The sequence below is a fragment of the Anarhichas minor genome, unplaced genomic scaffold (genome assembly GCF_050575085.1).
Source record: "Anarhichas minor isolate MPS153535 unplaced genomic scaffold, ASM5057508v1 ptg000012l, whole genome shotgun sequence".
Taxonomy (NCBI): domain Eukaryota; kingdom Metazoa; phylum Chordata; class Actinopteri; order Perciformes; family Anarhichadidae; genus Anarhichas; species Anarhichas minor.
Genome location: NW_027466458.1, coordinates 2,585,475 through 2,610,248, shown reverse-complemented (window position 1 = coordinate 2,610,248; position 24,774 = coordinate 2,585,475). Strand labels below are relative to the sequence as shown.

Genomic DNA, 24,774 nt, shown 5'->3' with positions numbered 1-24,774 from the left:
TTTATCTCTTCAATGTTTTGTCAAAGCAAGCTGTCACTATCTCCTGCGTGTGTGCGCTGGAATATGAAAAAGACATTTAATTTGAGCTCTGGCCTTTGCTGGGTCTTATGATGCAACTTGATGAAACACACACGACCGGCAGGGCTTCATTTCCTCCGTCTCTTTTATATAGGGCAGCCAGATTTTGAAAAGTTGCCTTCTGCATTTCAATTGTAATGAATTAACCAAGCAATGTCTGTATTTCATGTGTTTTTATTGTGTCCGCCTGTTTTTTATTGTATTATATATATTTAACCTTAGCAGCCTATTACTCATCATTAATAGAGAAAAATAAGAACAACCCCATCAGACAAAGGACTTGTCTCTGTTGTTGTCTTGTTAGACCTTAGTGCTGCGTTCAACACCATTGACCATGTGGAGATATTTTATATCTCCTATGAGGACGCACTTGCTGAACCTTGGCCAGGTGCAACAGCGCAGGAAGAGCTAAAGAACGAAGGTTCTGATTCAACAACGGGATCAGTATATGAGGACGCACTTTCGTTTCTGAATGTATCCGGTTTCGGCCGTCCACACGAAAACGCAACCCCGGAGTTTTCAAACTCCTCCGACCTCGGGAGCGTTTTCAAACTCCTCCGTTTACCGTGCTCTAAAACTCCGGCGTAGTGTGGACGCTCAGTGTAAACGTAGCAAAACATATGCGTTTCCAAACAAAAACGGAGTAATGTGGACATGGCCTCAGTAAGAGCTGAATAAACTGCGTTCGTCCTCGCCACATAAACCACACAAAGATCAAGAGATAAAGAATGCAGAGGACCACTGTGACACATTGTGGCACACACACACACACACACACACACAAAATGCTGCTTTGTTTCACTGCTTAACATGACAAAGCATATTAAATACACACCGTAGGTCCTCTCTGCCACCACGTGGCCACACAGTAAAAGGTTTTGGACTTCTTATGGGACTTTTGGCAGGTTGTGAAAGCCAGATGTGTTTTGGATATGGTACCAACGGTAAAGGACAGACACATAAAGCTATGAGTGTGATGACGTTTATTGGGCAGGCCATCTTGTAAATGTCCCATATTCACAGTTTACACATTATATCTACATTTTATTCACTGTTTGTTTACTCCTAAGTGATATATCTGGGTCTTTATATTTTGAAATCTTGAGAAAAAAATTGTGGGACACGTAAAATTAAAGGGAGTTCCAGATATCTACGTATCTCCAACAGGCTGTCCATCCAAGTTATCAGTGTTTACAGCAGAGATAGTGGCAACCATCTCTGGCTTGCAGTGGTTTGAGATCTGCCAGGGTGGGGGGTTTGCTCAGAGTCAGCTGTCTTTAAAAGCATACAGTCAACAATGAGGGATTATTTGCACATTGAAATTTATGTTTGGTAAGACTACACAGGTGGTGGAGATGTGCAGTTCTGTTGAGTACCAGCACACAAGTGGCTGAAAGAGAACAAGCGTGCTGATAAGCCAGCAGAAGGAGGCCTTACAAAAGGAGACGGAGAAGCAGTGATTAAGAAGAAAGGAATGGAATTGGGATGAAGAGGTGACACAAAATACAAAAGGCATCGAAAACTGCTCTTAAGAACGAAACAAAAGGGAGGAATTCTTAAAATTTAGATTGGTCCACACATGTTGAACAGGCACTTTGTTTGTGGTAGGGGAAAGGAACAAATGTTGAGTTAAATAAAATGTAGAACCTAATTTATTTCACCGCACCGCGTATGAAGAGGACAAATTGCATTGTAAAGTTTTCCCTTTTTTTTTTTTAGATAACACAGGTTTGGTGGGGAGGACATGCGAAATATAGTGAAACACATTCCTGTACAATAGGTGGCGGTATGCAGCTGGAAGCTGTTTGCGAGCCGCTGTTCAAACCCGGGAAAGAACATGAAGAAGAACGTGCATTCAGCAACTCCCATTTGTCCGACAGCAAGTGAAGGCAGCACGGGTCACGCGTTGTTTGTGTTAGAGTGGAAATATGGCGGACGATGGAGAATCGCTGGAGTCCTGGCTCAGTAAGTACATACTTAAACTCTTTTTTCACGGCGTTTATGCACATAAGAGGTGCGCACTAATGTGCTGTGTGGCCGCGGGTGTCCGAAACAAGAGTTGGACTCAAATGACATTGCTTGAGACTGAAAAGTATCGAGCTAATTCGCCTGTGTTGTCGTAAAAAGTGGCTAACGCAGACAGCTGCTGGGCAAACGGCGACTGATGGACGTCGCTAGCAGAAATATGCTCTCATCTTCGGTTTACACTTGTGTCCTGGACTTAAAGTCGGTGTGTTGAAATGCTCGGGGGAAAAAAAACGTGATTATTCTGTTAGCCTTTGCATCTGCTCCCTGGTGTTGAAGGCTGCTGTTGTAAGCATCCGCAGGCGTTAACGTAACCGAGTTAAAACAGGTCTTGCATGAACAAACAGCATTAGTGAAGCGCCTGGAGGCTGTTTAAGAGAGAATCAATAACCTAAGGTGAGCTGAAAACGTTGGATAACAGCTGTCTTGGTTGCTGTTGTATTAAGCTAGTCTATGAAGCGACGCTTGATTTAAACCTTCATATAGTTCATACATCACAAAGCTCCAGCCTTCATTAGCCTTAAAGGGGCCGCGTAGACTGTTTACCACAGGTGTATCTATTAGGAAGAGTACAAAAGATCACATCCTTATCTTTTTTTTTTTCTTCCTTCTTTTTCTAGACAAAGCCACAAACCCTTCCAACAGACAGGAGGACTGGGAGTATATAATGGGATTCTGTGACCAAATCAATAAGGAACTGGAAGGGTATGGTCACACGGTTCACCCACAATATTGAATTAAGCCCATCATCTGTGTCTTCATTGTGCTAAACATGTGGAGCTTATTATACAGGCTGCTGCAGCCCAGACTCTGGGTGGCTTTTTCTTACCGAGTGTGCATTGGATTGTTTCTGTCATATTTTCCAGCCCACAAATATCCGTCAGGCTGCTGGCTCACAAGATCCAGTCCCCTCAGGAGTGGGAGGCGATACAGGCATTAACGGTCCGTAAGTGTGATTCCCTTCGCTGTGTTTTAATTTTATTCACATATCCAACCTGCATGAAGTGGAAGACGATATTTACCTCAGGTCGCTCTCCTTTTTGCAGGTTCTCGAGGCTTGCATGAAGAACTGCGGGCGACGGTTTCACAATGAAGTCGGGAAATTTAGGTTTTTAAATGAGTTGATCAAGGTGGTGTCACCCAAAGTAAGTCACACAGAAGTTCCTCTAATGGGGTTATGTTTCCTTGAATTTGAAGTTTTGATGTCGTTCTAAACTGTGCATCTTGTTGTTGTCGTTCAGTACCTCGGGGACAAAGTGTCAGAGGGAGTGAAGACCAAAGTGATCGAGATGCTGTACAGCTGGACTCTGTCTCTACCGGATGAAGCAAAGATCTTTGAAGCGTATGAGATGCTGAAGTCACAGGGTGAGACACCAGCCGCGTAAAGGCCGAGAGAATATGCGGATACGATTTAATACACGGTAAAACAACATGGTTGCATAATAGTGACATCCAAAAATAAAACGCCGAGCAGTCGTTTATGACAGTGTTGTGCTTTGGACTCTCATTGTGTTGCCACGAAGCCCTGAAACTGTCACTTCCACAGAATAATAGCCGTCCATTGTCGTGTTTATTTTAGGTATTGTTTTAGCTGACCCAGAAGTCCCTCTTGATGCTACATTAATACCATCGCCTTCTCCGCGACCCAAGAATCCCGTGTTTGATGACGAGAAGAAGAGCAAGGTAAGAAGAGTTATTTCTGGACGTGAACGCCGCAGCTCACTCACTGCAAATACCTCTCTTTCTCTTTTTTTTATCTTTGTTATAAGCCTAAAACACAAAATGTTGAATTGCTCCCTTTTTACATTTCTTTATGTATGCGGAGAAATAAAATCTTTAAAATAAATCACGTAATTAACCAGCAAAACCAGTCTTTCATAGCAATATACCTTCATGTTCTTTTCATTATTTAAAGGATAACTGGTGTTTTTGAACCTGAACCCTGTGTCCGGTGTTGACGGATTAGTACAGACACTAAACGGGCAATGATGGGCTCAATTTGTTAATATAAGTGCAGAGCAATAAGACTTTCTGCTCACATCTGTTTGCTATTGTGTAATGGGACAACAGGAGTGAGAGTTGGAGAGAAGAGCGCGCCAGAGTTTGTTGTTTTTTAATGTCATGGCTGAATAATAAGCCGATTTCGACAGCGTGGATGCGACGTGAGATTTCAGAACGAGAAAAACTGTCGGGTCCTTTCCATAATGTTATCCATAATGAGACTTACAAGGAAATCTGAGCTGGTCAGTGGCAAAAACAAGCACTTTTAGTGGACGTACGATAGCATTGCAGCCCGTTTAGCGGCTACCAACTGCAGCGTTCTCGCTCAATACTGGACCACTTTAAAAAAAAAGGTTACCAAAAACATGGGTACATTTAAAAAAAGGGTAAGTAACCCTTTAATGGCGATTTTTTTGTGACGGGATTTTCTCACTCCATACTGTCCTTTTGAGAGGTTTTACATGATTTTCTCACTCTCTTTCTTGCCCTCTCTCGATGTTCATCTCTGACTAAAGCCTGTAACATCCCATAGAAAAATTGGTCATACTTGACGTGGATTTCCGACACTGCTCTCTGTTTGTTCCCCCCCCCCGGTTAGGAAACACCGAAATGGGTCATGTTTATTCTGCGTTGACTGCAGTTGATCTATGGATGGATTTTGTTTCTCCAGGGTCTGGGAGCTTGTCTACTGGGGTGATCTGTGGGAAATGAGCTCCTGGTGTTTGTTTTCTCTCTGCAGAGATTAGCAGAGCTGCTGAAGAGCAAAAAGCCCGAAGATCTGCAAGAGGCCAATCGGCTCATCAAGAACATGGTCAAGGAGGTGCGTCAAGTGAAACGCTTTGATTGTTACCATCGTGTTTTGAATTTGGTTTTGGTGGCTTTTCTGACCCTAAACCCCAGTTTGAAGCTAGTTACTGCACACCGTTCTCAGGATTCCTCTCAGAGCTTGTGTTTATTCTGCACGGTCAAGCTGAATGAGTAAGTGCAATTCGTCTTTTTTTAATTTATTTTTTTATCCTTCCCCCAGGACGATGTGAGAACACATAAAGCAAAAAAGCAACAAAGCACACTGGAGGCGGTCAACAGCAGCGTCAAACTCCTTAACGAGATGCTGGCTCACTTCACCCCCGAAGACTCCGCGGACGGAGACAAGGAGCTCATTAGGGTTCGTTCACCTTTTAAGACGGGCCTCGCATGACCTTTGGAAACAAATTCACTCCTTTCTTTGGCCATTATTGGCCTTTTTTGGAAATAATTTGACGAAATAGTTCAGTCTTCGGCTGTACGGCCAGAAAGCATTCCAAAGTCATTTGCTGCTGTTGCATTCTGAGACCAACCGGTTCGTCATTAAGTATAAAGTGTCTGTCAAAATAACTCAGTCATTTATTTAATAACATAAGTAATGGTAACATATTTAATATCATAGTCTAAAGTGACATTTATTATGTATGAGAAACACTTTTCTTTTCATTTCCTGTGATTCAGCAGTTTCTGAATGAGATTGATGACTGAAGATCATTTCTTTTTCCAGGAGCTGTACGGGGATTGCGATAAGCTGAGACAAACTGTGTTTCAGCTGGCCACTGAGACGGAGGATAACGACAGCTGTTTGGGTAAGAGATCCTGTAATTGTTCCCCTGGCTGACTCTGATGACGTGCTCTCGCTCTCTTAATTCAAGAAGGATACGTCTGAGTCTTGGCCTCGCGCTGACACAAAGGCTGACTCAAAAAAAACCCCATTCTGTTCACTGCTGGGTGTTTTTGTTGTTGTGGAAATGTTACAAAGCCAGTCTAACCTTTTTTTTTTTTTTTTTAAATGCATTGATCAGGAGACATCCTGCAGGCCAGCGATGACCTCTCCCATGTCATTAATTCCTACAAGAAGATTGTGGAAGGACAGATCATCAATGAGGAAGCACAGCAAACACAATTATCTGTCAGACAAGGTACATTTCAACTGTTTCTAGCAGAGAACTGTTTAGAAGCGATATACATTCATGTTTACACTTTATAAATGAGACCAGATAATCATAGTTTAGGTGGAGTTCACATTAGGGCTCCCTTATATTGCTCAAAGATGTACTGCACGTTTAATTGTTAAATAAAAAAAGACTACGGGGACCGGGGGACCTCCATAAAATCTCCTGCAACCCTCTTGTGTGTCCCGGGACTGCACAATGGGCAATCATGTACAGTAATCCTAAATACGTCCTAATTAAAGCTCATAGTCGGACAAACCTGGCATAGTTTGGAAATGTATTCTAAAAGTGCAAAGAACACAACAGGCTAATATTAAAAACAGAGGTCCAGTCTAACAAGAATCCCTCTCTTAAGAGCATGTCATGTAAACAGGGTGCTTTCAGACTTAATGTCAACTAAGCACAGTTCATGTGTAACTAATAGAATAGTAATCATGCACAAGAACCACAAGAAGAAATCACAAGTAAAAACTAACTTTGTAACAAATTACCATAGTTTAATTTCCCAGCTTGGTGTGTTATTGTGTTGAAAATGCCAGTTTGTAAATGAGTACATCTTTGGTTTTCTCACCACCAGTGGGGTTTTTATTTTTTTTCTCTCCATCTGACGAGCACAGGTCGCACCAACCAGTCCGAGATCCTGATTGACTTGGTGGGTCTGGACACCCAGGGCGTCTCTCAGCCCCCGGCATCGTCTCTGTCTCTCCCTGCTGACCTGCTGTGTGGGTCCGCTGCCAGGGGCCCTCAGTCCCCCGGCCCCGACGGTCCCTCTGCAGCACTCTCTCTGCTGGATGAAGAGCTACTATCTTTAGGTGATTTTAAAAAAGAAAAAAGAAAATGTATAGCGACATTGGACATTAACTGTTGTTTTTGGAGAATATTTAAATATGTGACATGTTTTGTGGTCTTTTACAGGTCTTAACGAACCGGCTCCTGCTCCAAGTAAATCAGCACATGTAAACCTGAACAATGGTTTGCCGTCTTTACAGGTATTTCAATAAATTTAAAGAATTTCTACGAACATAAAACGCTATCTTATTGGTAATAGCTACTTTTTTTTCTTCTCTTTCCACGTATTCCAGGATTCCAGTCATGACTTTGATTTTTTTGACACCACTTCGCTGTCGACATCGTCACTCTTTCCAGACGCCCTTTCTGTGACAGCAGACCCGGTTAACCCAGTCGGGTCTTCGACAGCTGCGTCCGCCTTAAGCTTTCCTGGTTACGTCTTCTCCACGCCTCCAGTTTCCACAGTGTCCGTTTCAACAACATCAGTCGTGTTCCCACAGCCCTTCGTCTCAGTATTGACCACCACGGCCTCTGCTGCTCCTGCCAAGTCATTCAAGGTGGCCTCGCCTGCTCCCTCAACCCCCTCTCTCACTGCACAACAGGCCTCCACTTCACCTGGAGCGTCCCACACGACTTCTCTCAGTCACAATCTGCAAGACCTTGCCTTGCTGGATCTGGGCAGTCCTCAAATGTGAGTAATAATCGTGCTACAAGGTAAATATGGGGATGGAATATGGATCAGCCCAATATTTTAGATTTTAAATTATGTATGAAGTGTTTTTTAATTATTTATTTATTTCACTGATTGGCCTGATTGGGTGTCTAAGTACTTGAGTTTAAATGTTCCCTGTTCTATCATATGAAAAGTCAAGTACATCTCAACTACTAGTTTCCAAATGGCAGAGAGAGCAACAGGACTCAATGAGCCTTTGATACGAAGTGATCCGTGGGTGACCCTTGAGCCGCTCAAAGAGCAGCGTCTTTAGCACGACAGGGAGCTGTTATCTATGTCGTTATCTATGCTTTTTTTTTCAAAGCCGCCAGACTCCTTTGACAAAACAGTACTTTTACGCCCTGTAAATTCCTCATCAATCATGTTGTGAGCCATTAAGAGGCAACACAAATGTCCCCAATCTCATCTTTAAGGCCAAGTGCCCAAACCTGACTGCACGGTGTTTTGTTTGGAAATTCCAGGTGTTGTCTTCCTCCCCGCTTCTGTTATCTTGTCGTCATCGTTGTCTGTCATTTTTCATTTGAGTGTTAGCGGGAGCCTGTGATGTTTGTGACAAAGACTCTTGAATTCTCTCCACACAGCACACCTGCTGCGATGGACTTTGGCAGCTTGCTGGCCAAGAGTGAGGACCTGTTCGCTCCCGCTGCCCCGTCCTCCAGAGTTGGTGTCTCCTCCACCACCGCATCCACCTCACTGCGCCGAGGAGAGATGCAGGCCGGGTCCACGCACCCGCCTGCCAAGAGCCTGGCAGATGACTGCCCTCTGTTGCGCTCTCTGTCCCCCATCCTGCCTCTGAGCCAGACCAGCCCAGGCAAAGGACAAGAGGTGTCCCTGGCCAATGTCTTTGTCCCTTTGGATGCCATCAAGCCAAGTGAGTTCCATGATATAGGCTGTATGTATTTTTTTTGTGTGTGTGTTTGTGTTATGAGTATTTCAGTGGATTTTGTTGCTTTTCATCGTAATTATACGTGGGAGAGGGTTGAAAGAAAAATAGCCAAGGACACCACATTGAGTCAGATCTCATTTTAATACAGCAGATTACATTTCCGCACATATTACAGAGTGTTTATAACAGGTGGACTGCCAAGTAGTTCAGTGCAATTCCACATGACAAACAGGATTTACATTCTTATTGTCGACCACAAAGGATTTTAGGAATCGGTCGCCACTTCGACAATGTCTGATATAAAACTTTTACCTGACCCCCCCCAGCCTTGATAGAGTTCCCTGTAGAGAGGATAATCACCAATGAGATTAAGTTGTCACTTTTGACATTACTGCCACTTAGTGGTGAAAGTGGCTTAATAATACTGGACACTGGGTGATATTTTCCCCTGTTGTTCTTGGTCTTTTATTGCGATCATTTTCATTGTGGATCTGAAAGTAATTTTCACACCGTCAAAACATGCTTTCAGCACAGAGTACATTGGGAGCAGTAAGAGCTGGTGTTTCGACCTCTGTAATAATCACATTTTGCTTTTCCCTCTTTGTGTGCCGTGTTTAAGGTAAAGCGAGTCCCGTGACCGCTTATGACAAAAACGGAGTCCGTGTTCTGCTGCATTTCGCCACCGACTGTCCAGCAGGCCGACCCGATGTACTGGTGATGGTGGCGTCCATGCTCAACACAGCCCCGCAGCCTGTGAGGAACATCGCTCTGCAGGCTGCTGTGCCCAAGGTGAAAGCACCCTCACTGCATAGGACGCTACAGAGTGCCTTTTATTTTTAATTTTTTTTAAGTATTGGCAGATGTTCGACTCATTAAATTAAATATTTCACTTCAAATGAAATCAAAGTGGGCTGCCGCTTCTGTTTCATGACCTCGGATGTCTGTTCTGCTAAATTCACCAGACGATGAAAGTGAGACTGCAGGCGCCCACGGGGACGGAGCTGGCTCCTTTTAACCCAATCCTTCCCCCTGCTGCCGTCACTCAGGTCATGCTGCTTGCAAATCCTCTCAAGGTAAATCTCAGCCTGGAGCTGTTTTTGGTCTTCATACAATTTTATGCAACAAGTAATGTATTTATTGATGGAACACTTTCTTATGCCAGCCGTGTTTTTAATGCGTCCGCTCAAGCATAAGCCTTGGCCAGAGACGTTATGTTTTTCGGGTGATCTGTCATTCCGTCAGGCCCGGAGGGAATTTCTCCCAAATTTGGCACAAACTTCCAATTTGGACTTCAGGTTATTACCGATTTGGAATTTGGTGATCAAAGGTCTCTCACACAACTTGTTTTTGGCCATAACGCATTAATTCACATGCAATTTATGACAATTTCACACAACTGCCTAATAGGATAAAATGATGAAATGATGAAATGATGACATTTTGGACAGAAAATGACGTAAACTGCACCATGACTGGTTGGTGGGAGGCATACAACCACGACGTGGTAATTCTAGTCCTCTATATTTGAAGTCAGTACTGCACAGTATCGGCACTTCTTACAGTCGCACATGCCAACCAGTAGGCTTTAAAGATATAGCGATCACTGGCATTCACAATGCATTAGATCTTGTGTGTTCCAGCGAGCCAATGGAAGCCGTCAAGCTGAGTGTGTGTGTGTGCGTGTGTGTGTGTTTGTGTGTGTGTGTTTTTTGCAGGAAAAGGTGCGGATGAGATACAAACTGACATTCATGCTGGGAGAGCAGCCACAATCAGAAGTTGGGGAGGTGAATGAGTTTCCGCCTGCTGACAGATGGGGGGCTCTATAGCCCGGCCTGCCGACACTATAAGACAATTGAATTTGTCAGTGAAGCTCAGAGGTCCAGAGAAAGGGCAGTATTAGAAGACTTTTAGGGAAAAAATGTAAGTTTTTTCTGCTTGAGATGGCCCACTGAAGTAGCCAATGTCCTGTAGCGTACGTCCAACTTAAACTTTACGACAGTGCCAGAGGTAGTCAGTGTGGTGCAGTAACAAATGGAGTGAAGTTTCTGGTAATGTTAAATATTGCGACGTTATTATTCGTTTATTATTCGTATTATTATTATTATTATTATTATACCCTTTTGTTCTTATTTTAATGTTCCTATTTACTGTCTCTCAATGCCGGACAGTGAGCAAAAAATAAAAGTTGAAGGAGATTGTGAAGCCAGGATCTTACGAACATGTGACCATGACCTGCATTTCACATGATTTGCTGCTCACTATGTATGATAACAACGTTTAACGCTTAAGACATCGGACTGGAGCAGACAACAGCCCCTCTGTTGCTACATAAAAGGCACCCACAGACTGGCCCATCAAGAATCAGCTACTTTCAATATGCCTCACAGTTACTACTGAATACTTTAACTTGTATACTAACTCGTAGCTCAGACTCTTGTTTTACGCTTTTTAGTCTTTCAGTATTTATTGACATGAATGTATTATTTATTTGGGTTTTGGGAAGAAGGTGTCGGATCTGTTAACTTCCTGTTTGGTGTTGCAATCGACGGCTGCATTCCTTCTGCATACTCTTCTTAGGATGGGCACTTTCAGTATTGCAGTGTGATCGGCACAAATCGGTAGTGGGCTGTCAAAGAGTCTTTTATGTTACCAAATATTTAGACGGCTTATGTTACATTATGTAGCAACAGGGTGGTTTCTGAGGAATTACATGCTTTGCTACATGTCCAGGCTGTGCCCTCTGGATAGCATTTTAATATAGAAAATGTAATTCATGCAAGATTAAACAGCGGCCTTATGCCAGAGACCGTAGCCCCCTTTTACTTAGCAACACGAGCTGTTAAGGGCACGGATCAATTATGTGCATAAAGTGGATGTGCTTCAGGAAGTGCTGACCTTCTAACAATTAATCCCCGGAGACGAAAAGGAATATTGTTTGACGTTAATTAAATGCAGTGCATAGCTTTGCTCTTGCTACCGTTGTTAGACAAGGTAGTGGAAACGAAGCCAAAAGGGTAGGTTATTCACCCTGAGTCCACTGTAAATCTTTAGCTTGTGTAGGACTTTCCTATATCGATTTAGGAAAATATTTCTTTGAGTAAGCCTTGAGAAAATACTGTATATCAATAGAAAAAACGTGATGGTTAATTCAAAGCCTCAGGCTTACCGTGTGTTCATCAAGAACTGTGACTTCTTTATTTTTGTCTTTCTGGGGCTATTAGAGCTATAAAGGAGATTCTCTACATATTTCTTATAAAACTGTTTGTCTTAGATTGTTAAATGAATGTGTCATTGCATATTTGGAAAAGCTATTTCTGTGCATGGAAAAATAAAGGAGGAGATGGATCTATTTGTTTTACAATTTTCATGTTTGGCCTCATTTTTCAGTGTCTAAGGACCAATATCAATGCAGTAGCATATTAACCACATCGTTTGTGTGTTTTCATGTAATCATTATTAGATTAATAGCAAGAGCACACTGTAAAATATTGCAAGTAAAAGTAAAGTATCAAAAGTAAAACTATTCATGCAGCAGAATTACGTATGCTATCAATTTGCAGTAATAACATTTCTGTATGAACCAATATTTAAATGGTTTCTCTGGAAAGGTTGTGGGACGAGCGCTCAGTTGATCTGGCGCAGCTGTGTGCGCTTCAGCCGACTACAGTCAGCCCACGCAAAGTGGCGCGCCAGACAGCGCAGCCGCAGCAGAACAGGCGCAGGCAGACAGACGCAGTAGCAGCCATGGCCGACGAAAAACCCAAGGTGAGGAACGGGTTTTGTACGGGGTTTTCTTTACAGGGTGTACCAAATCCGTGTGCGATATTTTTTATAGACGAAAAGCCGCCTGTGAGACTAATTCGTCAACGGTTGCATAATCACAAAGAAGGCTGACAGCACAAACAGGAGCTAACGCTAACGGCGTTAGCTAGTTAGCAAGCGGGCTACGTTAGCATAATAAGCTAACGTGGCTAACGCGCATGAGACGCGGGCGGTATGAAAGAAATAATTCCCTGTCTTTTTAAATACAGTTAATCGACACCTGCTTAAATGAAGATGTTTAAACAATATGCATGTCAAATGTAGCGATATAACGCTAGTTATTGCATGTCCAGGTAACGTTAGCAAGAACCGCAGAAGTGAGTAACGTTTAGACCGCAGTCTACAACAGGCCATGAAATGTATTGTTTGAGCTCAAACCGTTAACTGTTAACGGATATCTTATCAAATATTCATGCCCGTCCGCACATGGCAGTGTGTCACAGCATGAGAGGGATTAGTTGATGCGTCCAAGTTGAAATTCCCATTCTGACTAGGCCGCTGGGCATCGTTATAAGGAGTAGGCCATTGCCAATTGACTTGCTGAATGCTAATGCTAAATGCTAACGTTGGAGTTGTAATGTTGCTCCTTTTCTGTGCTCAGTAACCACCAGCCCTCCGATCTGTGCTCACCAGGGGCAGATGTCAGATTAATGTAACGGTGGAAACAACTTAATTTACACACGTGATGTAAATAGTTTTGTCTATACTTTTGTCATAAGTCATTGAGGTACACAATGTACATCCCCAATATTAAATAGTGTCGAACCCGGGAGGAAGGGGTTTTTGTTGTTGAGGAACAAATGCATTTCACATGTTAGTTTACCAAGCGTCTTGTATTGCCTCGTATCACTTTCTGCAATCAGCTCAACTTTCTGCAAACATGTGTTTGTCTCTCTTTCAGGAGGGAGTGAAGACGGAGAACAATGAGCACATCAACCTGAAAGTGGCAGGGCAGGATGGCTCAGTGGTGCAATTCAAGATCAAAAGGCACACTCCTCTCAGCAAACTGATGAAAGCTTATTGTGAACGGCAGGTGAGACTACCGCACATTTACTACGACTCCTCATAAGAAGCCATCTTTAAGTTAATTGCATTGCTGGTAGCCCGAATGCTGGTTCTCCAACTGGAGACCAAGGACTCGGCTTAGGGGTGCTGGGGGTTCTGGTCAAATGAGAACTATACCTTAATAAGCCCTTCTCACAGCAGCCATTTTGACATGTCATTGCAGGGTAAACACAGGTGTGATTGATATCATTAATTATGGCTCCGTTTCATTTAGGCCCTGCTATTGTGCATGATGGCTTACTGGAAGGGCTGTGACCCATTAGAATGTGACCATAATTAATTTGATCCATTAGACCTGTGTTTACCTTTCTATTACATATAGAAAGGGTCTGTTGCTTTTGTGTTATTTCTCATGAAATATTATTGCACATTTATTCAATAAACCATATGGTGACCAAATTCAGATATATTATTATTGTGACCCCCATTTCTATTGTCTAAATTAGTGGAGTTGAATCAATAATTAAAGTGACCGCATATGTTGCCAGTTATTATTTACATGGCGCTCTGGGGTCTTGTTTACCAAAGTCTTGCTAATTCTTTACTGTTAGTCAAATAAACTTGTTACTGGTTGAAAACGGGTCTCTAAAAACATGACAGCTGTGCAGCAGGATTGTTCTTTTTTTGTTGTCACGAGTGTGCCTCATAATGTTGATTTTTCAATATTTGAAACATTATTTTTCTCTCTGTCCACATAGGGGCTGTCAATGAGGCAAATACGATTTCGATTTGACGGTCAGCCCATCAATGAAACAGACACACCCTCGCAGGTAAAGCTTCACCCTCTTCTGTTCTTTCAGCCTACCAACATCATAATATTGCTACTTTAGGGATTGCAGGACTCTGATTTTCCACTTTGTTGTCAGTTATGCTATGGGCTATTTCTTTTAGAAATTCAAGAAAGCATGTGGTGTGACAAACATTTACTAAAGTTAAAGGTCAAAGGTTTTTCTCAAACAATGTTATTTCTTATGTAAGATGTATTTGAATTGATTTTTGTTTTACGTGCACTGTGAACCTGCGTTTACAGGTTTGGTACACGATAGTCTGAATTCATGTTTAAGTGATCATAATTAGACTTCAAACCCTTTGCAGTAGACCGTATTGAAACAGTTGGTTGTAGAAATACAAAGAGCTGCTCCACGCAAACAGAGTCCACTCTGAGCACCTGCTGTGAAGCTACTCTTTAACTTGATACTTGAGACTGTCCTGAGGAAGGACGCGGTCTCACGTCAGCTTTGTCCAGTATGTAATGGGTTACAGTGCTGACTTTACAAATGGCACTGAGCAGCTATGAACGGGTCAGTGCTGTAGCTGTGCTGCCGTAGACCAGGTACATAAAGGAGAAGGTCTTGTTTACTTTCATGTTGCGAGTCTCTGGTCAGGAGAAACTCTCCTAAGCTTCTGTACCTCTTCCTGTAAACATATTTTGATACTTTTGTTTACACCTCATCTTTAACATTTAGTCTGACTCTCCTGTATTGTTCTTGGGAGGAGATGCGATAAAATAAATGTTGCCCTTGTCCATGTTTCAAACTAACTTCCTGGTGAAACGCTTTGTATGAATTGGCTGACCTCACTGTTATTGTCGACACCTCTTAAGTGGCTTCACGGTAAAGACCTACCACTGCCTTCACATCAGCTGACATTTTAACTTTTTCTTACAGCTAGAAATGGAGGATGAAGATACGATTGATGTGTTCCAACAGCAAACCGGCGGCTCTTCTCTTTAAAGACTGTTTCCTACGAACATCCCTACCTCCCCTTTTCATCCCCGAACATCTTTGTTATGACCAGTCTTCAAACGCTCATGACCAGTGTTGATACCATCCAATGGAATACTTTTACAAAATGTTCAAAGGCGGTGGCACAGTTGCTGTAGATAGGTTTAATCACACTGTCATTCGTATGTTAACATGTTTGAACTGCGCAGTGTAGACGACTTGTAAGCAGTACAGTGAGTCTAATATGCTGAAGAAATGAAAAGCTTGGCATGATTTTTTTTTTTTTTTTTCTGAAGGTTTTAGAGGAAACTTCTTGGTCCTTTTTTTTTTTTTTTTTTTTTTTTTTTTTTTTTTTTTTTTTATACTGATGTCATTATGGTTTTGATTCAGATGGAATTTTGTTATTGTTGTCAATTAAGCCTGCATTTTAAATTCACATCTGTTATGAAAATGTATTGTTGGAATAAATTGAGTCTTTTTTAACATATGTCCTGGCTGTTTGTTTTATGGTTATTAGTCTAAACCAGAGCGTTCATCAGAGCTAACATGTAATATGCTAATTATATCCATTTACTCAGTTTTTAAAAGCCTGAAACTATAAGCTGCTCGACCAGAGATATGTAAAAACAAGTGGAAAAAGGTCAATTAAGAGGGTTTTATTTGCAATGCAAATATCTTATCAAAACTTGAGAGCCTTGCACTAACTTGGATAAGTTTGTAAAAAAAGTTCCCCTTTACTCTGAAAGCCCTTGTCTATATCACTGTCCCACTGTAGCAAAAATAATCTTACTTACAACTTTGAGCCAGACAAAAAGAGTGAAATTTGAATTCAAACTGCCTCACTATGGTTACATTTTCCAAGTTGGATATTTTATTTAAATGGTTATTTTTTTAATACGATTACAATAAACGGTAGCTGTTTTAATACACGACGAAAACTGATGATGAACGTCCGGGTCAACATCGGATGAAGTCGGATGCGGTATGTGCATGCTTGGTAAATAATCATAGGTTGATTAATGTCTCTAGATCAAATCATAGTTATATCTGTTCTCCTGTGGGCGGTACGAAGGCTGTAGAAACGCCCTCCACAATGGTTTCTGTGGCATTAACACTTGTAAAGAACCAGACAGAAATAAGCAGAAAGACCGGAAATACGGCGGTTTTGCTACCAAAATACATACATTTTTGTCTAAGTACACTATGGGATTATAAAGAAATTAATCTTTGCCGTAGGTCACACACTGTTTAAATAATAGTTTGGATTCAAATGAATTTATGCACTTTGATATGATCTTAAAAATAGCCGTAAACTATATTTGTTAGGTTAGCATATTTTATTTTGAAAATATGACCGGAAAAGACACGTCTCCTTCTGGTCACTTTGACGCTTGTCCGCTCAGATTTGAGGCAGGTTGATTATTGGGAAGCACGGGCTGCGATAGACAATGATGAGGCGGTGAAGTGCAGCTAATGCAAGTGTAATTCGCGCGTATCCTGTCAGAAATATACATATTTTACGACTTCTTGTGCAAAAAATGACGACGACCACGAACTATCAAGGGATGGAGCCCGGTTCTAAAAGCAGTTCCAGGTAAAGCGCTATGTTCAGACCGCTCCGTTAGCCACCACGACGCCAACAAGTCCAGCATCCTTTTGACGTTAACCTCAACGCTAACGTTACACGGGTTTACCTCAAAATCTCAGACATGTTTGGCCCTGACCCCTACCCGTAATTATTGCTTAACCGCTCGGAGATGCTTGAAACTAAGCATGGGGCGACGATGCTCGGAGAAAACTGGTACCACGCCTTCCCGTTTTGTCTGCTGGGATGGACCATTCCCATTTTTTTTTTTAACGTTAGCTAGCAAGGTAGCACTCATGTGCTCTCCCTTTTTGTAGAGAAGCTCCTGCGTTAGCATGTACAGACTAGGCGGCTCAGCACCCAACATCAGGCCTTTTACACATAATGTTTTCTCAATACTCTCTCGTATTTATTGTCTGAATGCGAAAGATTTATCACATCTGTCATTCCAGTTGGGTGCGGCCCCCACCCGTGAATTTCAGATCAGCTATCGGGATGATCAGTGAAGTACAACAAGGCATGTAGTCTGCCCTGCATATGGCCCCATTGAGGCGGGGGCCACGTTACAGCTGGCGACACCTGACCATGACCATATAAAGACTGGAATGATGCGGGTTTAACATTCACAATGTTTAGGTGAACGATTGAGTCTCCAGTACGTTATGTGGGTATTATGGTAAATCCCATCATAATGTAAAATACAACGATACAGAAGACCAATGTCATTTTATTCTTTCTACCACAGAGTTAAAAAATACTATATAGTGTTACCTTTACATTTTCGAGAAAATGACATGATCAATATTGATATATAATTGTGTAAACTCTGCAATAAGTATTCCAAAGCATACACAATGTATAGTTGACAGTTTAATATGCACATCTTGTTCAGAATAATAGTCTAAAACAACATCCTATCCTCATAAACTGCATTGCATTTTACTGAGAGGTGTTCTTATTATTTAGTCTACCCTTGCTGATGTATAAATCAGTTTGACAACATATCAGAAAGGTACAGTAGAATAAACAGTAGCCTGCATATAAACTCCACATAGACACACAGGAAATGCTTTTGCATTGTGGTGCTTTATTATGATTTATTGGCAGTAACGGAATATAATATAGATAAGTATATGTCGTTGTGAAAATAAGAGTTGGCTCTTCATACCGTCTCTTCGCAGAGTCCGCCATGTTGCACCGCCGTGTTTCTACTGAAGCCCAGAACGGACAATCCAAACACGCGGGGCCATTTGCTAGTCCTGTCGGCCCCTTGTGTGTGACGGCTGATGAGCTCAAACATCTGATTGACAGTTTAAGTCATCACAGTGTTATCCAAAGGGTAGCACATTGTTAAATGACGCAAAACAGAATTTATATTTGACCTTTTTATTTGGTGAATGAGCAATCACTTCTCACTCATTAATTCTTAAGTCTGAACTCCAGCAGTTAGGCTGGTTATTTTAATTCATAAACCCTTTTGCAATGGAGAGAAGATGCTTCGGAGCCAGTCTGATCCAGCTTTCAGTAACGGTGCTGACTGTTCTCTCTCTCGTCTCAGGGTTCTGCGCCCTCCTGGCGGCGCCTCCAACTTCTCGCTTGGTCCAGATGAGGAGAAGCCTCCCGTCCGGAAAGACAAGATGGCCTCCAGTGTTTTCGCTGAGCCGGAGGACCCCTATGCTAATAGAAGGAACAATCCACCAGGTACAATCTAAACTCTTCTCCAAGCAGCTGTTAAGTGTCAGTGTGAAAAGCTTATAACTCAACAGCTATCTTATTTTGACAGCTCACCACGACATTTACGGATGGTGCCGCTTAAAAACAAAACCGGTGACCACGAGGAGCACGTTTTGAGAATATCTTTTCTTGCCTTTCGGAGACACGAGGTTGTCACTGAAGGGGTTTTTCTCTCGCTGCTGGACCCAGCTGATCGTCTGCCTCCCCAGGCAGCTGAATACATAGGAATAACATTTACCGTCTCCGGTGGTGCTACTTGACATAACAGGTTCAGGTGCCCAATTAATTTCTCTTCCAGTCATTAGATATTCAATCACTGGTGTTCGTGTATTCATCAGGATCTTCTCATGCCTGCAGAGGTCTGACATATTCATGGGGAATTGAGCTGCATCAAGTAAAAAGTATAATCTAAGAGGATTAATAAAACGCTGATAAACCGAAAACACTGTTTCATTTCATTACTTCTCTAAATGCAGAATGATAGACGGCAAAATGTGACTAAAAGAGGAATTAAAACACAATAGGAAGTAAAAGTGATGCTAGCCAGTTATGCAGTTTTGATTTCGAGCATTGGTTCCTAATTTTCTCCAATAAATGCAGTAGTTTAAGCTAAAAACATCTATTACAAGAGGAATTTACTCGTAGCCATTGCTGCGTTTTTATAGCTTTTCCCTTCCAGATGAGGCGTTGTGGCATGTAGGCTGTGAAAGCTCATAATCCAAGTAGCTCTTTGTGCTGTGTGCCTCGTGTTGGCCTCGGGTCTGGTCTCAGACTTCCAGTGCTAAGATGGATCAGCGATTCTTTTCAGTCTTATTTCCTGTGACAGAGCAAATTTTTCCCATTTTTACTTGTTTAACTTTGCAATATGAAAAATGTATATTAATTTATTGTATTGTATATGCAGTAAAAGTTAGATATAGCCAACACAAAGTGGACAGATTTCATGGGAACCTACGCCAGCCATTACATCACACCCTTCTAGTAAATATTGAAGTACCTATAGTTAATGTAACCCCACAAATATGAGAAAATGTGACGTGCGTATTACTTCGGGTTTGTTTGGCTGGTAGGTTGCGGCCATCTTTGTTTGTCGGTGGCGTGACAAGGCCGTACCCGTTCTTGGAAGTGTTTTCTTATTAGCAGCTTTAACTACTTCTGGCTTTCCCGGAAATCTCAACAACGCATCAGTCCCGGTAGACTTTCTGTCACTGGCGTGTGCAGAGTTGGATTGACAATCTGGATTCTACATCAAAAAGGCGCAGCTTCATCAACCAGGAAGCCTCGGTCTTCCTCCCTTTAATTCTCGCACACAGTAGCCTAACATGAACCAGCCTTTAGTCCTTTTAACAGTACTAACTAACAGTATTTCAAACCTCCGAATGGCTGTCGTCTTTGAACAGGATCAACGTAAAAAGAAAAGGGAAAACAAGCCATTTCCTCGTAGTCACCAAATGCTTTTCACCCCGTTTTGACCCTCGATGCAACTGCCGTATCCGGGCTGCCACAGAGAGGCTAAGTGATTGTGTGTTTGTCCGCATGACGGAGCACAATACAGCCAGACATGGTGGACTGGCATGGCAGTCCTGCAGAGGCTCGTTAAAATGACGGCATAATCAGGGATTCATTTATCTAGATATTTTATGTTCCACAGAATCGTGAACTGAACATCATGTTGAGTTAACAGCCTCGTTAAGACTTCATCCTTCTCCGCCACCGGACGGTTTAAGTAGCTGGGGGACCATCTGTACATGACATCAGACATCAATCATGCCTGGACCATCTGAAATAGGAGCATCGTGAGATCTGTTGGCAGCAAACCTTCTTTAAAGTCCAATAAAAAACCCGTCTCAAATTACTAGTTAAGTATAATATAAAAATCTCAAAATGGAAATAATGATAATGTGAAACATAATCACTCAAAAAAAAGCACCAAGAAGTCTTACTGACAGGTCGGTACGATCAACAGCTCTTGGGCGAATACCACACACAGTTGTTCACTTTCACCATTTAAGATTTATAAGAAGACAAACAACGGAAGTGTAAATATATAAATATAGCTTGGTTATAAACCACCTGTCAGACAGAGCCAGCAGCACCTACTGGCATCCATCCAAAGTAAAGTCAACAGGCCTTTCCTTTTGTAAACAAACAGGTTCAACTGTTAACAATGAGAAACAAAATGACTGCCGGACGCATCCAAAAAACACAAGGACTTAACAAAAGAAAGCAGAAATGATCTTCTGTGGAAGGAGAGAGAGTGAGCGGAAGTTTCTGCCACCTTCTTTATCGTCTTTCCTCAGTCACAGACTTTAAACCCCGGTACACCTGAGAGGACACGGAGGTAAAGCACGAGTTTAGAGCACATACCGGCCAACAGAGGGGGAGCATGCAACACAACAATGTCACAGTGCGTCATCTGATAGACCCATGAATAAAAGAACAATTAAAAACATGTTGGCGGTGTCCATTGACCCCAGACACACTCATCTATCCGTCAGTATAACAATATTCGCCGTGTGTTGAAACTTTTGGACAAGCTCAGAAAATCCAAACTATTTCATAAATACCCCCCCCCCCCCCCTCATTAAAGTGCCGTGGATCATGGAGAGTCCCACTCACATGCCAGTCGATAGCCTTTCTCACTAGCCTTCCTTTTTCTGAAAATAACAATAGCTTGTAGTGACGAGGGCGACGATCAAAAAAAGCGATCCAAAGAGAAAACGCTTCCACAGCAGGACATGACTGCATGTTTGTACTGTGAACAGAGGTATTGTCAGAATGACATTAAGCATGAAAGTGAAACTTCCAAAGTCAAAAGAATTCCCCACAGCTCGATAGGAAGCCAAGAAAGACAATGTAGGAGTAAACGTCGGAGCAACGTCCTTGTGAAGAAAAGTCCAGCATAATGAGGGTCATCGGGTCAGGTAGGTCACTATGTCAGTGGACTTCAATGGTCCGTGTTGTTCCTCTCATGAGACCTTCACTTCTCCTTGTTGCCTTCCTATGTTCTCACTGACACAAAATCCCCAGTTATGTTTAAATCCTTTCTGGGAAATTCCACGCTCCCGACGAACACCCTGACACGACGCTCTGGCATTTGATTTAATGTTTACGTGGAGTATGAAGGCTGTGGGTAACTATAACTGTGTTCCCTGTGATCACATGACCAAAAAACATCAACTCGTTGATGGAGGTAAAGCTTACGTGTCACTGTTGTACAGCTTCTGTTTGCTATCCAGTGAAAGCTGAGCATTACGAAGACTTCTTTTGATGAAGAGGTTGGTACATTTTGGACTTTTGATCTGTAAAACAAAACAGAGCAACGGTCTTATCCTCAACAGCGTGCACCCGTTTCTTTATGATCTGGTCCATGAGTTTTATGAAGAATTAATTTGTTTCTTATCAGGCCAGTTATGATCCAGCTAATCAATTTATGGTTTATCAGGAGAGGGAGATCAGTCTATAGTGGTCCTTGTTATCGTGCCCTGTGGACTACCTTCTCTGGCATTCACTAGCTGTTTCTTAATTTCATAACTCAAGAATTAATTCGCTAACTATGACAATTTCACACAAATGTCTAAAAGGACGTTTTTGTGTACCATTTTCTTGCATTTTGCCTTTGCACCTCCCTGAGTGACGGCCTTGTTTATTTGAGCCGGTGCGTCTCCTCGTCGTTCCAGGTGGGAAGCCCACAGGTGTGCTTTGCGGTGAGCCGTCAGCCCCCCGGAGGAGAGGAGGGAACCAGACCACCGACCTCTCCGCAGACGCCCCCGCCGCGGTAAGATCGCGCATCACATCACGAGCTGCGGTGGGAGAAAATGAAGTGAAACCTGAAGCGAGACAAACATATGGGGAACTGAAGTCCAAAAGATTTAACTCTTATCTATTTTTATTTTTTTCTAAATCTTCCCTTAATGTCTTAATAAGTAGCTTGTGTATCAGTTACAGTGGAACATGGGCGAATAACATGAAAGGAGCACATGCTGATGAAACACTGACCACCTTTCTGCTTCTTTTTGTAGGACGGAGAAAATTCTGTACCCAATTCTGGTAAGTGCATGTTTTCTTCTGATCACATGACGCACTGATAGACCTTAAACCAGTGGTCCAATATTACAAAGAACAGATTTGTGATACGCCATCATAAATCTTTCACATTCAACATCACAGATGTACAAATGTACATGTGCACACACAGTACGTGTACCTGTATACATACAGACATGCACAATATTCATGAATAAAGAAACATTTTCGTCAGTAGTTGATGATAAGGCCGACGCTGCTGAAATCCTCCCACACATCATGCGGACACAGAGTGACCTTCAATGTCTGCAATTAGAAACGAGCTTCCGAGAGTGCGGCGCGTTCTTGTGGCAAAACGATTGAGGCTGCTTCCTTGTTAATGTTTCAAAATGAAGGCCACATGCCTCCCTGCCTGTGTTCAGAAAACATCGCTCCTGAGCCGGAAGCCGTCCCAGAGCAGAAGGAGGAGGAGGCCCCCCCAGCCGACCATCCCGCTGCAGGAGTACCGTCCGGCCGCAGGAATCCCCCCGGGGGCAAGTCCAGCCTGATCCTGGGATGAATCCAAGCCAACCACCCCTCCCTCCCTTCGTCCACTCATCTCTGAACTCGTCTTTTTTTCATTTTATTTGTTTAACAAGGAACCCCCCCCCGGCCCATTTGTCTGAACCGCAGGAATCCTACCTGGTGTGCAACAGACACCAGTCTCCTCCACATCCCTTAAGTGCATTGTTTTGATACCTCTTTTCTGAAAGCCGTTTTGTACCGTTTGTTTGTTTGTTTGTTTGTTTGTTTGTTTTTGACGGAAGCACTTTATGTATTTCTATGTGTACGGTTCAAAGTCTGCCTTTCCCCCCTGCAACACAGGGTACAAGGATCACATTTCTCATATCAAATAGCGATAAATTAATCTCCCCTAACTTTATTGCGACAGCATAAGCGGAGTGTGATTGTACGAGCAGTTTCCAGAACACAAGCGGAAAAAGGAGAAAAGAAAGCTGTCACTTTTGCACCGTGTTCAGTTTTGACCCATCTTGCATGCACGTCTGGTCTGTAAACGTATGAATGTGAGAAGAAACATAACTGTGAAGATTTTTATTATTATTTATTATTTAACCTGTTAGTTGTTGTTGTTTTTTATTGTGGAATAATTGTCGTACTGTTGCATGAAGCTGGAATCTTTCTACTGATTATCTTATTATCCACTTATGAGTCCCATAAATGACTGTCATTGTGATCTGAAGGGTGCAAACGTGTATTCAGAGGACTTCTGTAGGTCCCGTGTCAGGTGATGGAATTGGAAAAAGCCTTTTTTTATATTGCAGTCACTAACTTTAGATTATTGTAACCCCAGTGCCGGTTTTGAGTGTTTTTCACAGGCCAAATTTACAGTGTGCCTGTTAATGTGTTAGGCTACAACATCAAATAAGGTTGGGTTTTCTCAATTGCATCCTGCCAGCATGAAGGAGTGCTTAGTTTCTCTATTGCGAGTCAATGGAATGTTGGTCCTGAAGTGTTGGTGAACCCATCCTAGATTTGACAAGTGACCTTATGACAGCTCAGCCTTTTTTGCTATGTTTTTACTCCCCCCCCCCCCCCCCCCCCCCCTCCTTCTACATGTGTTTATCATCCTGCTCACTAGAAAGATACAACAGCCTTTTTGTACATGTCATCGTCGCATTATTTAAAAACCAAAAGTCAAACTCCCTCCTGCTTCTGTCTTGTTGAGTGGCGTGCGCCGACTGCAGCCGTCACGCAGGAAGAACAACATTTCTGAGATGTAGTTCCTGTGGTGTCTTGTTTCTGAACGTGTTATGATGCAAAGACGCGTCTGTTTTGCATCCTATGCCAATTCCCCTCGCTGGATGTTGAGTCGCTGCAGAAAATTGAAATCATGAAAAATGGCACAAAGTGGAAATGAATATTAAAAATCAATTTTGACCATGGGTCCATGTGTTTGCTGTATGTGTGTGTGTGTGTGTTATAGCGGTTATGATTGTTCCTCTGCAGCTCATGGGGGGGGGGAACACAAAGAGGAAATGTTCTACTAAAAAGATAAGTTTGTAACTTTGGAAGATATCCTCCATATTTTAAAAACTTTTAAACATTTGAATACTCTTTTGCACAAAATTGTGGATTTCTCTCCCCCGTGATTTACATTGAAAGTTAATTTAATGGCCAGTATGAACATAATTCATTTTTTAAGTGTCCATATGGCACCTTACTATTATTTTATGAAACATGTGAACCTATCCTTCATGTATTTTTAGAGAGAGAAAAGTAGAATAGGGAAAAATAGTAAATCCTACCATCAGTATTTTCTTTTGTAA

At 42.3% G+C, this 24,774-nt stretch overlaps 3 protein-coding genes across 4 annotated transcripts; all 3 read left to right on the top strand.

Moving 5' to 3' along the window:
- The first annotated feature begins 1,728 nt into the window (after window positions 1–1,728).
- Window positions 1,729–11,852, top strand: gga3a (golgi associated, gamma adaptin ear containing, ARF binding protein 3a). Of its 2 annotated transcripts, XM_076090253.1 has the most exons (17): window positions 1,729–2,043; window positions 2,724–2,808; window positions 2,970–3,045; window positions 3,150–3,248; window positions 3,345–3,468; window positions 3,683–3,786; window positions 4,844–4,924; window positions 5,132–5,269; window positions 5,636–5,717; window positions 5,934–6,050; window positions 6,701–6,895; window positions 6,999–7,072; window positions 7,166–7,563; window positions 8,187–8,476; window positions 9,111–9,280; window positions 9,454–9,564; window positions 10,207–11,852. In XM_076090253.1, the coding sequence occupies exons 1-17, from the start codon at window positions 2,007–2,009 to the stop codon at window positions 10,315–10,317; spliced, it is 2,292 nt and encodes a 763-aa protein (XP_075946368.1). In that variant the 5' UTR covers window positions 1,729–2,006; the 3' UTR covers window positions 10,318–11,852. The 2 variants fall into 2 exon arrangements, with proteins under 2 accessions (XP_075946368.1, XP_075946369.1); XM_076090254.1 differs by lacking the exon at window positions 1,729–2,043 and having other exon boundaries at window positions 2,752–2,808; window positions 2,970–3,049.
- A 254-nt stretch (window positions 11,853–12,106) lies between these two features.
- sumo2a (small ubiquitin like modifier 2a) lies at window positions 12,107–15,585 on the top strand. The gene is made up of 4 exons (XM_076090256.1): window positions 12,107–12,256; window positions 13,215–13,346; window positions 14,077–14,148; window positions 15,046–15,585. The coding sequence occupies exons 1-4, from the start codon at window positions 12,236–12,238 to the stop codon at window positions 15,109–15,111; spliced, it is 291 nt and encodes a 96-aa protein (XP_075946371.1). The 5' UTR covers window positions 12,107–12,235; the 3' UTR covers window positions 15,112–15,585.
- Window positions 15,586–15,731: 146 nt separating this feature from the next.
- jpt1a (Jupiter microtubule associated homolog 1a) lies at window positions 15,732–24,033 on the top strand. The gene is made up of 5 exons (XM_076090255.1): window positions 15,732–16,696; window positions 18,246–18,388; window positions 22,102–22,199; window positions 22,444–22,471; window positions 22,870–24,033. Exons 1-5 carry the CDS (start codon window positions 16,641–16,643, stop codon window positions 23,004–23,006), a joined length of 462 nt encoding a protein of 153 aa, XP_075946370.1. The 5' UTR covers window positions 15,732–16,640; the 3' UTR covers window positions 23,007–24,033.
- The last annotated feature ends 741 nt before the right edge of the window (window positions 24,034–24,774 follow it).

What these genes read in the sequence shown, in the direction of transcription:
- gga3a (XM_076090253.1), top strand. Translation starts at nt 2,007, where the DNA reads ATGGCGGACGATGGAGAATCGCTGGAGTCCTGGCTCA. An exon ending in TTTGGATGCCATCAAGCCAA is followed by an intron (nt 8,477 to 9,110) that starts GTGAGTTCCATG and finishes GCCGTGTTTAAG; the next exon opens with GTAAAGCGAGTCCCGTGACC. An exon ending in TGCTTGCAAATCCTCTCAAG is followed by an intron (nt 9,565 to 10,206) that starts GTAAATCTCAGC and finishes TGTTTTTTGCAG; the next exon opens with GAAAAGGTGCGGATGAGATA.
- sumo2a (XM_076090256.1), top strand. Translation starts at nt 12,236, where the DNA reads ATGGCCGACGAAAAACCCAAG. An exon ending in TGGCCGACGAAAAACCCAAG is followed by an intron (nt 12,257 to 13,214) that starts GTGAGGAACGGG and finishes TCTCTCTTTCAG; the next exon opens with GAGGGAGTGAAGACGGAGAA. An exon ending in AAGCTTATTGTGAACGGCAG is followed by an intron (nt 13,347 to 14,076) that starts GTGAGACTACCG and finishes CTGTCCACATAG; the next exon opens with GGGCTGTCAATGAGGCAAAT.
- jpt1a (XM_076090255.1), top strand. Translation starts at nt 16,641, where the DNA reads ATGACGACGACCACGAACTATCAAGGGATGGAGCCCGGTTCTAAAAGC. An exon ending in GGTTCTAAAAGCAGTTCCAG is followed by an intron (nt 16,697 to 18,245) that starts GTAAAGCGCTAT and finishes CTCTCGTCTCAG; the next exon opens with GGTTCTGCGCCCTCCTGGCG. An exon ending in AAATTCTGTACCCAATTCTG is followed by an intron (nt 22,472 to 22,869) that starts GTAAGTGCATGT and finishes GCCTGTGTTCAG; the next exon opens with AAAACATCGCTCCTGAGCCG.